Source organism: Scophthalmus maximus, chromosome 5 (assembly GCF_022379125.1).
Source record: "Scophthalmus maximus strain ysfricsl-2021 chromosome 5, ASM2237912v1, whole genome shotgun sequence".
Lineage (NCBI taxonomy): Eukaryota > Metazoa > Chordata > Actinopteri > Pleuronectiformes > Scophthalmidae > Scophthalmus > Scophthalmus maximus.
Genome location: NC_061519.1, coordinates 28,185,083 through 28,197,002, shown reverse-complemented (window position 1 = coordinate 28,197,002; position 11,920 = coordinate 28,185,083). Strand labels below are relative to the sequence as shown.

Here is an 11,920-nt window from a genome sequence, read left to right as displayed (position 1 = left end):
ATACATTATTTATTCGTATTTATTTGTTTGTGTTTATCTGTCACAGTTTGTCGTCGTCCCTGATGAGGTTGTCACTCCGAACTCTTTTGTCCCTGACGGGATCCTGTTGAAGTGTGACGCTGGTTTCCTGTGATCCGATTTTTCAGTAGTTTGGTTGTTGACAGGCTTCGATCTCTTACATCAAATGTTGCTCCGGAGCCGTTCAGCATCAGTTACCATGGTGATTCATCAGCAGCTCCGGACGTGCAGCTCCAGACGTGCAGCTCCAGATGTTCAGCTCCAGATGTTCAGCCTCAGGTGATCTTTGAGGTGATTGTGTATTTTTTTTATCGGTTTATTTGGGACAATTTTGTTTTATTTTGTTTTGGGGTTATTGTGTTTATCAGAGTTTATTTTATTCTTTCATTTCCTGTAGATTTTTTTACTAACTCTATTGGCCGGATATATTTCCTCGATATTTATATTTGAAAACTTATATTTTAAGGGGGTGAAACTGAATTACTCTCCAGTGTTGAATTGTGTGTCTTGACTTCAAGGATTTTTACTCAAAGATATCTAGATTAAATTTATAAACTTAGTATTTACTTTTCTGAAACTGACATTCCCTGTTTTAGGGTTGACAATTAGAACTTTAGATCCATTTCACAAGTTTTTTCTTCACTGACTGAGGGTTAGGGTCAAGGGGTCAGGGGGTCAAGGGGTCAGGGTCAGGGGGTCAAGAGGTCAGGGGGTCAGGGGGTCAGGGTCAGGGGGTCAAGGGTCAGGGGGTCAGGGTCAGGGGTTCAGCTGCTTCTGTTGCTCTGCCACCAGATGATTTGAATCTCTTATTAACTGTGGGGGCCTGGTCAACACCCCTGTAGCCAACTTGTGTAGAAAAGTCAGCATTTGTTTGAAGGATGAGGTGAGAAGGCTGTAACACCTGACTCTGACCACCAGAGGGTGTGTGTGTGTGTGTGTCTGTGTGTGTGTACTGAGCACGCTCCATCTGCTCTGTGCAGGACACTGATTTTAACAGAAAACTAAAAATTAATTTCACACGACAGTTTCTCCTCCACGTGAGGTGATGATGACACTGTAGTGAGTCATGTGTGTCTGTGTGTGTGTGTGTGTGTGTGTTTGTGTGTGTGTGTGTGTGTGTGTGTGGTATGAATGAATCAGGGACACTCTTCCTCCTCTTCCCTTCTTCCTCCTCTTCTGTCGTGACGTTCATTCAGGAGGAAACACCACAAACAGTCCTGAGATATTCTGAGAGACTTTACTCACTGTGTGTGTGTGTGTGTGTGTGTGTGTGTGTGTGTGTGTGTGTGTGTATGACTCACAGGGAAATACCTCTGTGGACAGAGGGAGGGATTAAACAGGCACAGAGGTATAATTACAGTAACTGAGCAGAGAGGGAGAGTAGAGTGACCCTGCACACCGGACCATCAGGACCAGAGAGAACCAGGACCTCAGACCTGCAGCGGTCAACTTACCAGGACCAGAACCACCAGGACCATCAGGACCAGAACCACCAGGACCATCAGGACCAGACTGAGAACGTCAGACGTGCAGACTGTTAAGAGAGACTCGACTGACTCGTGTCCATCATGTCTTCACTGTTCTTCTTCGTGACTCTCGTCCTTCTCACCGACGCGTCTCCGACGGCGTCTGTAGCTCCTGACGTGGACATGGTGCCTCAGTCCTCCGACTGTCCGTCCTGCTCTCTGTCTCAGCTGAAGAAGAACTCGTCTTCGTCGGGAGGACAGAACGACATGGTGGAGGCGGTGAAGCGTCACATTCTCAACATACTGCACCTGAGTGTCCGACCCAACCTGACACAGCCGGTCCCTCGAGCCGCGCTGCTCAACGCCATCAAGAAGCTGCACGTAGGCCACGTGGCCGAAGATGGTAGCGTAGAGATCCAGGAGGAGGGCCGGGGCCCCGGGGCCCTGACGCCACCTGAACCGCCGTCTGAGATCATCACCTTTGCAGAACCAGGTGAGTCTGACAGCCAATCAGAAACTCAGGAGTTTCTACTGTGTGAGAATCTACTGAGATGATTCTACTGATTTAACTCTGCAGAATGAACCTTTCATTCTTCTTTTATTCTACTTTTGTAACAAACTCGTTCCTGATTGATGGAAGTTACGTCAAGTTAAGTTACAACTGATGGAAGTTACGTTAAATGAACCCTAACGTGTTTCAGCTTAACACACACAAACACACACAGCAGCAGCAGCTCCTCAAACATGTAACGACAGGTGTCACACAACCTGGATCACCTGTATGTTTGTGTGTGTGTGTGTGTGTATGTGTGTGTGTGTGTGATTTAAAGTGAGATGTGAGGATGATTCATTTTTCACTTTTCAACATCAACATTAAATAAAGAATCTGAGACGTTTGAACCGTCGACTCACTGAAACTAAACCAACGATACAATGAAGTGTTGTCTCAACAAACAGGAAGTTTTACATCTGCTTTTCACCACATGGTCGAGAAATATATATATATATATATATATATATATATATATATATATATATATATATATGTACACATATATATATGTACACATATATTTTGTCAGATCAGTTGCATTGTGAATCTCTCACACGTTTTGATTTTAATAATTCAAGTTAAACTGAGATAACGTGAAGCAACTCGTGACCAATCACATCATCCTGACACTTACATAAATGTACATAAACGCTTTGTGCTATTAATAGTCGTCTCTTTTGGAAAGATCTTTAATTAAAAGGCCTCAAAGGCTCGACAGTAACAAGGGGGGGCACATAGCGAGTGGTCTCAGGCCGTGAATAATCTCCTCATTCAGACGAATCTGGGCCTCAGTAATTATTCTGCAGACAAAGATGGAAACACAGGACAAGACTGTTTTTTGGGGGGAGCTTCTTTTTTTTGGCGAGGGGGAGCGGGGGGGATACTAGCGGCCTTGTTTCAACATTCCCTGAAATCAGGCCTCTTCTTTTTTTAGTGTCTCTGCTCATATGAGTATATTTAGAGGCAGCAGCTCCATTCAGGGTTTTATTGTTAATGACATTTTCTTTGTTCATTCATTCAATTAAAGGAAGACAAAAGCAGACGGGGGGCTCAGACAGCGGGGTCACAGGTTGTTGATAATTGTTGTCGTTTACTTCAGTTGCCGCTCGTCATTAATTTATCTTTGTCTCTGACGCCAACTCGGTTATTTCAGAAGAAAAAATGTCATTTTTCTTTCATCAGTAAAACAAACATTTAAAAAACGGGGACGCAGAAGAAACATCAATCAGCTCTGTTCATTCCTCCTCACATGCTAACATGCTAACTGTGTTCTTTGCTGCAGGTGACTCTCAGAATGCGGTGACCTTTGACATTTCCAAGGACGGCAGTGGCTCTGCTGCGGTGGAGCAGGCCAACGTCTGGATCTTTCTGAAGATGTCAAAGGGAAACCGACCAAAGGGCAAAGTGTTGCTGCGGCTGCTGTGGCTTCATGAGGACGATGACGATGATGATGAGGAGGAGGAGGAGTGTGTTTCAGAGAAGATGGTGGACACTCGTCGCAGCGGCTGGCACACCCTCGCCGTCCCTCGCAGCGTCCAGAGTCTGTTGGATGCTGGCAGCAGCTCGCTCAGCCTGCGGGTTTCCTGTCCGCTGTGTGCCGAGGCCGGCGCCTCACCGGTCCTGACGCCTGCCGCCGGCGAGCGAGCTGCTGGTCGAGATCAGTCTCATCGGCCGTTCCTCATGGTGGTTCTCCGAGCTCGGGAGGAGGCTGCGCAGCGACGAGTCAAACGAGGTCTGGAATGTGATGGAAAAATACACGTCTGCTGCAAACAAGAGTTTTACGTGAACTTTAAAGACATCGGCTGGAACGACTGGATTATCGCTCCATCAGGTTACCATGCCAACTACTGCGAAGGCGACTGTCCAAACCACATGTTGAGCCTCAGTGGCTCGTCTCTCTCCTTCCACTCAACCGTCATCAACCATTATCGCATGAGGGGCTACAGCCCGTTTCAAAACATCAAGTCGTGCTGCGTGCCGACGAGGCTGCGAGCGATGTCCATGCTTTACTACAACGAGGAGCAGAAGATCATCAAGAAAGATATTCAGAACATGATCGTAGACGAGTGTGGCTGCTCGTAAAACTGCCACACCAACATCAGATCAGCACTTTCCCAGTAAAAGAGTTCATGTTTATTGACGAGGCATCGTGAGACTTTTCCACATTGGAACAACCTGAGTTACTATGCAACAGATTCCACAGTTACTAACGTTTGTCTTTGACTTTTCTGCCGTCAGAGAAAACGTGAGAGAATCTGTTTACTGATGGTTTAAAATCTCTAGTCTTGAGATACTTGAAGAAATTGTGTTCAACCAGTTGTTTGACCCAAACGTTGCTGTTGTTGTTGTTGTTGTTATTATTATTATCATATCAAATTGTATTAATTCCAATATTTGCACAGAAAAAAAAGATTCCTGGAAGTTTGGCCTCAGCTTCAACGTAGAAAGCCAAAGATAGTCTGAAGATAAAGATGGTTAAATATCAAGGTTTTATTAATGAGACAAGTTTTCATTAATGAGCTGTCAGTTACTAAATGTTAATTATTTACCTGATGATTGAAAAAACATTTTGACTGTTGTTTCATTATAAAACAATATGAGATGTTGATGAACTTTATATAATTTATTTTCATTTCTGCTTCATCATTAAACAAACTGTGAACTGTCACTTTAATCAGTTGGTCTGTTTTTGTCTGACACATGACTGGACTCGTTCTTTTGAGACTGGATGTTTCTGATGTTCTGACCTCGAGATTTGTTTCATGTCCGAGTCAAAGTGACCTGGTGAAATATATATCAAGGTTCCTCAGCGGAGCTGGAGGACAAAGTTCTACTATCTAAAGAACTATATGCTCAGATCATGTTTCTCTGAGGTGTTTAGTTCAATGACCTCAGTTTGTGTGAATTTAGAAGTGAAACATCATAAGTCATCAGGTCTTTGTGTCTTTAAGACGTCCTGAAGTTTGTCTCCTGATTAGTTTCATCTTCACAGATAAAAAAGAGTCTGAGCTCCACATAGAAACACGACAATCACCTTTGTCTGCAGGTAAAAACTAGAATAATGACCATCAGACTGAGAGCCTCTTCCACTTCCTCTCCTGTCCTGTTCTGCCCTGTGATTGGCTGCTTGAGTTTGACCCAATGCCCAATGATAATAATAATTGTTAAAGTTAAACTTCACAGGCCGAGGACAAGCGGGGAGGCCGGAGCGCCTGGCAAAGCAACGGTTTGTTTGTTCAGTGACCTACAAACTCACAGCTGAGTCGACAAGTTGATTTAAGAAATACAAAGACGAAGACCGAGGCAACACAAAGCACTCTGGGTAATGGAGCATATCATGATCACAGAAACAGAAACTCAACCTTCAAATATAAAACAATTATGGTTACTGATGAAGTATGAATAAAAAGCAACAGTCTGTGTTTCACCTGTGACTGACGGGCGTCCTCTCCCCCAGTGCTTGCTGGGACAGACTCTTGGTTTCTGTCACTGAAACAGTCTGAGCCCAGACAGCATCGATCAAACTCAGCTGAGGTTTTTCAGACTTTCCATCTCAGATAAAATAAACACTTTGGTTCATTCTGTCACAACTAATGCCAGAAACACAGAGATCAGACCCAACAACAGACAAAGGAAACAAGGCTTTCAGGGTCCAGTGGGCAGGATGTGAGGATCACAGGGGAACAGCAGGAGGACTTGGCAGCAGCAGAGCTGGAGAACTCAGGATGGAGCAGTGGATCTCGGGCAAACTGCAGGTCAGGACAGGTCGACTGGAGAGTGGACATCCACCAGGACAAGACCTCAGCTTGGACGTCTGACAGAACCACAAGGAACATCAGTAAGGACCCAGGGTCCATTCCTGACTCATGGTGCTGATACCAGAGGCTCTGATAGGTTGGATCCTTGGGCTGAGGCTTGGACTGTTTTCTGTGGAGTGGGCCGCGTGGGGGGAGGTTACCTCAATGACCCTCGCTTCAGAACCCTAATTAATGAAACTCACCTGTTCTGCTAAATGAATGTAAGGTCGGGTCACTCACACATGACCCTGAGGGACGCCCCCAGTGTCCGTGATGGACAGGTGACAAACTGGTTCAATCTGAAATCTCTTCATGATGTTCATCTTAATCTTCATGATAATAATATTAATCTTAATGATGTTAATCGTGAAAGTAATGATATTAATCTAAATCTTAATGATATTAATCTTAATCTTAATGATATTAATCTTTATCCTAATGATTTTAATCTTAATCTTAATGATATTAATCTTAAATTTAATGATGTTAATCTTAATCTCAATGATTTTAATCTTAATCTTAATGATATTGTTCTTGACAATATTACCTGATTAAATAAAGATTAAATTAATACAAAAATTGTGGGATCAGAAAATTTATATGGTTTAAAACAAACGTAAATGTTTATTTTGTTCCTCGTGTTAACCTGAAGTCACTGTGTTGACATTACTGTGGAGAACAGGTTCATTTTTACAGGTGAGGTGTTTTGGATGAAACGTTGCTGACGGAGGCGACGATGGTGTGAATGTGCAGACGTGTGATGAAGGATGAAGCTTGTTGGTGTGAGTCAAACAGAATGTGGGCTGAAGGACACGTCAGCTGCTGGTGAAGACGACCCGACAACCTCAACACCACCTCCACCACAAACTGCTGCTATTCAAAGACACAGCCCACGACTTCACTCTGCTGCTAAATCAGTCCAGAGTTCAGTCGTGGGGAGACAAGGAGAATGAGGAGGAGACGAGTAGGAGACAAGGAGGAGATGAGGAGGACATGAGGAGGAAATGAGGATGAGATGAGGAGGAGACAAGGAGGATACGAGGAGGAGATGAGGATGACATGAGGAGGAAATGAGGATGAGATTAGGAGGAGACTAGGAGGAAATGAGGAGGAAACGAGGAGGAGATGAGGAGGAAATGAGGAGGAGATGAAGAGGACATGAGGAGGAAATGAGGATGAGATGGGGAGGAGACGAAGAGGAGACAAGGAGGATGCGAGGAGGAGATGAGGATTAAATGAGGAGGAGATGAGGAGGAAATTAGGAGGAAACGAGGAGATGAGGAGATGAGGAGATGAGGAGGAAACGAGGAGGAGATGAGGAGGAAACGAGGAGGAGATGAAGAGGACATGAGGAGGAAACGAGGAGGAGATGAGGAGGAAACGAGGAGGAGATGAAGAGGACATGAGGAGGAAATGAGGATGAGATGGGGAGGAGACGAAGAGGAGACAAGGAGGATACGAGGAGGAGATGAGGAGGAGATGAGGATTAAATGAGGAGGAGATGAGGAGGAAACGAGGAGGAGATGAAGAGGACATGAGGAGGAAATGAGGATGAGATGAGTAGGAGACGAGGAGGAAACGAGGAGGAGATGAGGAGGAGACGAGGATTAAATAAGGGGGGGTGAGGAGGAAATTAGGAGGAAACGAGGAGGAGATGAGGAGGAAATGAGAAGGAAACGAGGAGGAGACGAGGAGGAGACGAAGAGGAGATGAGGAGGAAATGAGGAGGAAACGAGGATGAGATGAGGAGATGAGGAGGAAACGAGGAGGAGATGAAGAGGACATGAGGAGGAAATGAGGATGAGATGAGGAGGAGACGAGGAGGAAACGAGGAGGAGATGAGGAGGAGACGAGGATTAAATAAGGGGTCGGTGAGAAGGAAATTAGGAGGAAACGACGAGGAGATGAGGAGGAAATGAGAAGGAAACGAGGAGGAGACGAGGAGGAGACGAAGAGGAGATGAGGAGGAGATCAGGAGGAAATGAGGAGATGAGGAGATGAGGAGGAAACGAGGAGGAGATTTGGAGGAAACGAGGAGGAGATGACGAGGAGATGAGGAGGAGATGAGGCAACAGCGCCTCCCAGTGGCCTGACTGATACATTACAAATAGACTCTGGACTTTGTTCACACGTCTGTGGTTTAATGTTTGTCTCAGTGAGTTGTAAATGAAATGAAATAAAATAAAATAAAATGAAAATAAAATAAAATGAAAATAAATGAAGTGAAATAAAATAAAATAAAATAAAATAAAATAAAATAAAATAAAATAAAATAAAATAAAATAAAATAAAATAAAATAAAATAAAAGTGTCATTGGCTGCAGTGATCCTGGTGGCCGCTGGGCGATGCTGCAGTCTGCAGGACCGGAAAAAGAACTGTATGTGATTCCGGTTCCGGTCTGTTTTGTTGTGTTGGTGATTCTCCTGCTGCATGGTTCCTCTGGTTCCTCTGGTTCCTCTGGTTCCTCTGTTCCTCTGTTCCTCTCGTTCCTCTGTTCCTCTCGTTCCTCTGTTCCTCTCGTTCCTCTGTTCCTCTGGTTCCTCTGGTTCCTCTGGTTCCTCTGTTCCTCTGGTTCCTCTGTTCCTCTGGTTCCTCTGTTCCTCCTAGTCTCTCCTCACATCTTTCAGCGGCTCTGATGCATCGCGCACCGGTCAGACCTCAGCAGAGTCCCGGAGCTCCGCGGCCGGGTGGAAGGTTTCCCTCCCCGGTCTCTTGCTGGGGTTTCCCCGGGTCTCGCTCCCCGCACGGAGGCTCCGGATATCGCGGAGTCTCTCCGCGGGGCGGGGCCGCGTACTCTCCGGGTTCCCCGGCCTATTCTCCGGGTTCCAATCGAGGCTACTGGGACGGTTCTCCGGCCGGTTTCGGCAGCGGGTCGCGGGGCCGCGGAGCACAGATGCGGCGCAGAGGAGACGGTTTCCGGCGGCCTCAGTCGTTCAGTCCCGGTTCCGCTCAGAAGTTCCATGGGAGGTTTCAGGTGAGTCTTCGTCACGTTGTGAACTGATCAACAAACAGATCGATCCAGCACGTGCGTCTCAAGCACAGACCGTTTATTAACGCCACATACGTTACCATGGTAACCATGGTTTTAATGAACACTACTGCCCAATCGGATCAGTGGAAACCAGCGTCATCATTCTACAGGATCCTGACTGGGACAAAACTCAATAAAAACACAGACTCATTAATATTAGAGCTTCATTTTATTCAATTAAGATGATTTGATACAGTGTTGATGATGTCACCGATTCTGTCACAGCAGCTCAGAACAACAGGAGACTGAATGACAATGATCCATAATACAACCGGTCGACTGATGACATCATCTGAACATTTAGTTTGGATCAAATCCCACAACAAACGTTTGTGTTTTTCAGTTTGGATCTTCAGACGCTGCAGTGGAGAAATATTTCAGCCCATCGATGCTCCAGGATCCATGGGCGGCGCTGCAGCCAATCAAAGCAGCTGACGCAGGCAACAACTGACTCACAACAACAGACACACAACATGACAGGAACAACCGACAACAATAGACACAACAACACTTCATCAGCAGTAAACAAACAGACGTCCTGACAGGAAGTGACATCTGCAGTTAACAGACCTGAGGTCTGTGAGCGTCGTCACCAGCTTCACCAGTGTCGGGATCAGATCTAATCAATTCAGGGATCAGTCACTTTGATTTGACGAGTTTATAGATGAAATATTTTTTACAAGACATTTTTAAATCTGATTATTTTTCACATGTTTTACTCAGTTTGTAAAAAGTTGTTTTAAAATTAAAAAAAACAAAACTTTTGAACTGGAGTTTGTTTTTAATTTAGAAAGAAGAAAAAGACATCATCATCATCAGAAGAAGAAGCTGATTCACATGTTTTTCTGGCTCGTGTGCTACAGTAAAAAAAATTTTCATCTGTTTTCACTACACATGAAGCGAAGGAGTGCAGTTGTCATGGAGTAAGTGTGTCGTCACACGAGGTGGTGACGGTTTCTTCATGTCTCCGTTCTCTTTGCTTCTTTACTGATCACTTGATGAGCAGCCCGGGCTCAATGTGGAACTTCAGAGGTAAGAGACATTATGTTCACACAACTTTGGTTTGATCCAAACTTCCATCTGGAAGCTTTTTAAAACAGGCCAAGTCTACTCAGTCGGCAGGTAGCAGAGCGGTGCATTGTGGGAGAACCGGGAGCCAGTGCAGGGTGCGGAGGAGCAGTGCATTGTGGGAAAACTTGGGTACTGACCTCTGACCTCTGCATTCTGGATGAGCTGCAGAGGTCAGAGGTCGGATGACCAGCTAGGAGGGAGTTGCAGTAGTTGAGATGTGAGATGACAAGAGCCTGCACCAATACCTGGGTACCATACTACAGACCTTGACCTTTGACCTTCAGATCATTGAGATTCTCAGCGCAGTGGACCGAGATAATCGAGCGACTGGACATCACTTACTGTTCTCTCTGACCACCGAGACGTACGAGTAGCTCGACTTCCTCCTGAGAGACAACGAAGGTACATTTAGTAAAAACAAGACAATATTACAGATTTTCATACAAATACTGCAATAATTATGTGTCTGATGATTTCCTGCTGACATCACTTCCTGTCCTGACAACACGCCATCCGTCCTGACATGGCGTGCTGGTTTCCTGCGTCGGGATCACCCGTTCACTTCCTGACAGTGCCGATCTCAGACGGCGGCTCTCCGCCTCTCAGCACCAACACGTTTTCCGTCAACGTCTGCGACCTCGACCAACAGCGACGCTCCTGCAGCCGGGGGGCGACTGCCGCCAGCGCCGCCGCCGTCCTCACCTGTGTCCTCATATTGCTGGGTAAGACCAGAACATAAAGCAGCTCATTATTGTAAGCTGAAAGTTTGACTCCACCCCTTCCTTTCTCATCAGGTGTCTTCATGGTAACAGTCATCATTAAACACAGGAGGACGGAGCCTCTAATGATGAATGATGAGCCAGACGTTCGTGAGAACATTGTCCGTACAATGATGAAGGAGGAGGCGAGGAGGACACGGAGGCCTACGACATGTTCGCTCTGAGACAAACCCTGCGAGACCGTGGACTCCGACCGGCCAGACGCTTGGCCACGTCCCCACAGTCCAGGCTGCTGCAGGAGTTCATCAGGGACAGACTGCAGGAGACAGACCTGGACCTGACGGCTCCGCCCTTCGACTCTCTGCAGACCTACGCCTTCGAGGGCAGCGGGTCGGCTGCTGGGTCACTTACGTCGTTACACTCATCAGAGTCTGAGCAGGACTACGACTTCCTGACAGAGTGGGGGCCGAGATTCAGGAAGCTCGCAGACCTCTATGGATCCCACGAGGGAGGATGGGTCATCTCAAAGACTTCAGTCTGCAGGGACCAGAGGAGACTACAGGAGGCGCTATGATACCCAACATCCATTTCTGTGGTGATAAGACAAGGCGAGATGAGATGAGATGAAAGTGTTTACAGCTGCCGAAGCAATGGCAGAAAATCAAGGTTTACATCAGAAAGACAATAAAAAAGATGTTGAAGATGTTTTATGAAGACATTCAGGTTGAGGGGTGATAATACATGTTAAGGATAAAAAGAACATTATTTTATTTTCCAACAACAAACAGTTTTTCATGTGTAAAGTGATGATGTGTAAATAAGTGTCAGTGGAGCCTTGAGCCAACCACAGCTCTGTGGTCACACAGCTGTTCTAATGTCATGTGACAACATCTATACCCAGCATGCATTGTGTTAAGTCAGCGCACAAAGTCCAGCAAAGCCAATAACAGCAGTAACTTAACATAAAAATAAGATATACCTTTATTCGTCCCACAATGTGGAAAGGAAATGGGGGGCATTACAGCAGCAAAGTGGACAGAAAATGTATAAGAAATTTACAAAAAGGGGTTGGTTTGTACAAAAAATTTTACTAAAAAAATTACATTAAATAAAAAATTAAAAAACAAAGACATATGAATACTATATACAGAGCAGTAGCAAATAGTTGCAAATGGAATATTACAAATATAAAATTTAAATATTGCACAGTAAGTTATTGCACTTTAAATGTATCCGGGAATTATTTTAGAGTGGTTGAGTCCTT

The 11,920-nt window shown here is 45.4% G+C and overlaps 2 protein-coding genes and 1 pseudogene across 2 annotated transcripts; all 3 read left to right on the top strand.

The window, feature by feature from the left end:
- The first annotated feature begins 171 nt into the window (after nucleotides 1-171).
- inhbab (inhibin subunit beta Ab) lies at nucleotides 172-4,699 on the top strand. Its single transcript, XM_035635700.2, has 3 exons — nucleotides 172-309; nucleotides 1,322-1,977; nucleotides 3,320-4,699. Exons 2-3 carry the CDS (start codon nucleotides 1,587-1,589, stop codon nucleotides 4,117-4,119), a joined length of 1,191 nt encoding a protein of 396 aa, XP_035491593.2. The 5' UTR covers nucleotides 172-309; nucleotides 1,322-1,586; the 3' UTR covers nucleotides 4,120-4,699.
- A 3,284-nt stretch (nucleotides 4,700-7,983) lies between these two features.
- Nucleotides 7,984-9,634, top strand: LOC118311440 (M-phase specific PLK1 interacting protein). Its single transcript, XM_035635320.2, has 2 exons — nucleotides 7,984-8,809; nucleotides 9,210-9,634. The coding sequence occupies exons 1-2, from the start codon at nucleotides 8,471-8,473 to the stop codon at nucleotides 9,315-9,317; spliced, it is 447 nt and encodes a 148-aa protein (XP_035491213.1). The 5' UTR covers nucleotides 7,984-8,470; the 3' UTR covers nucleotides 9,318-9,634.
- Nucleotides 9,635-9,786: 152 nt separating this feature from the next.
- Nucleotides 9,787-11,500, top strand: LOC118311439 (annotated as a pseudogene).
- The last annotated feature ends 420 nt before the right edge of the window (nucleotides 11,501-11,920 follow it).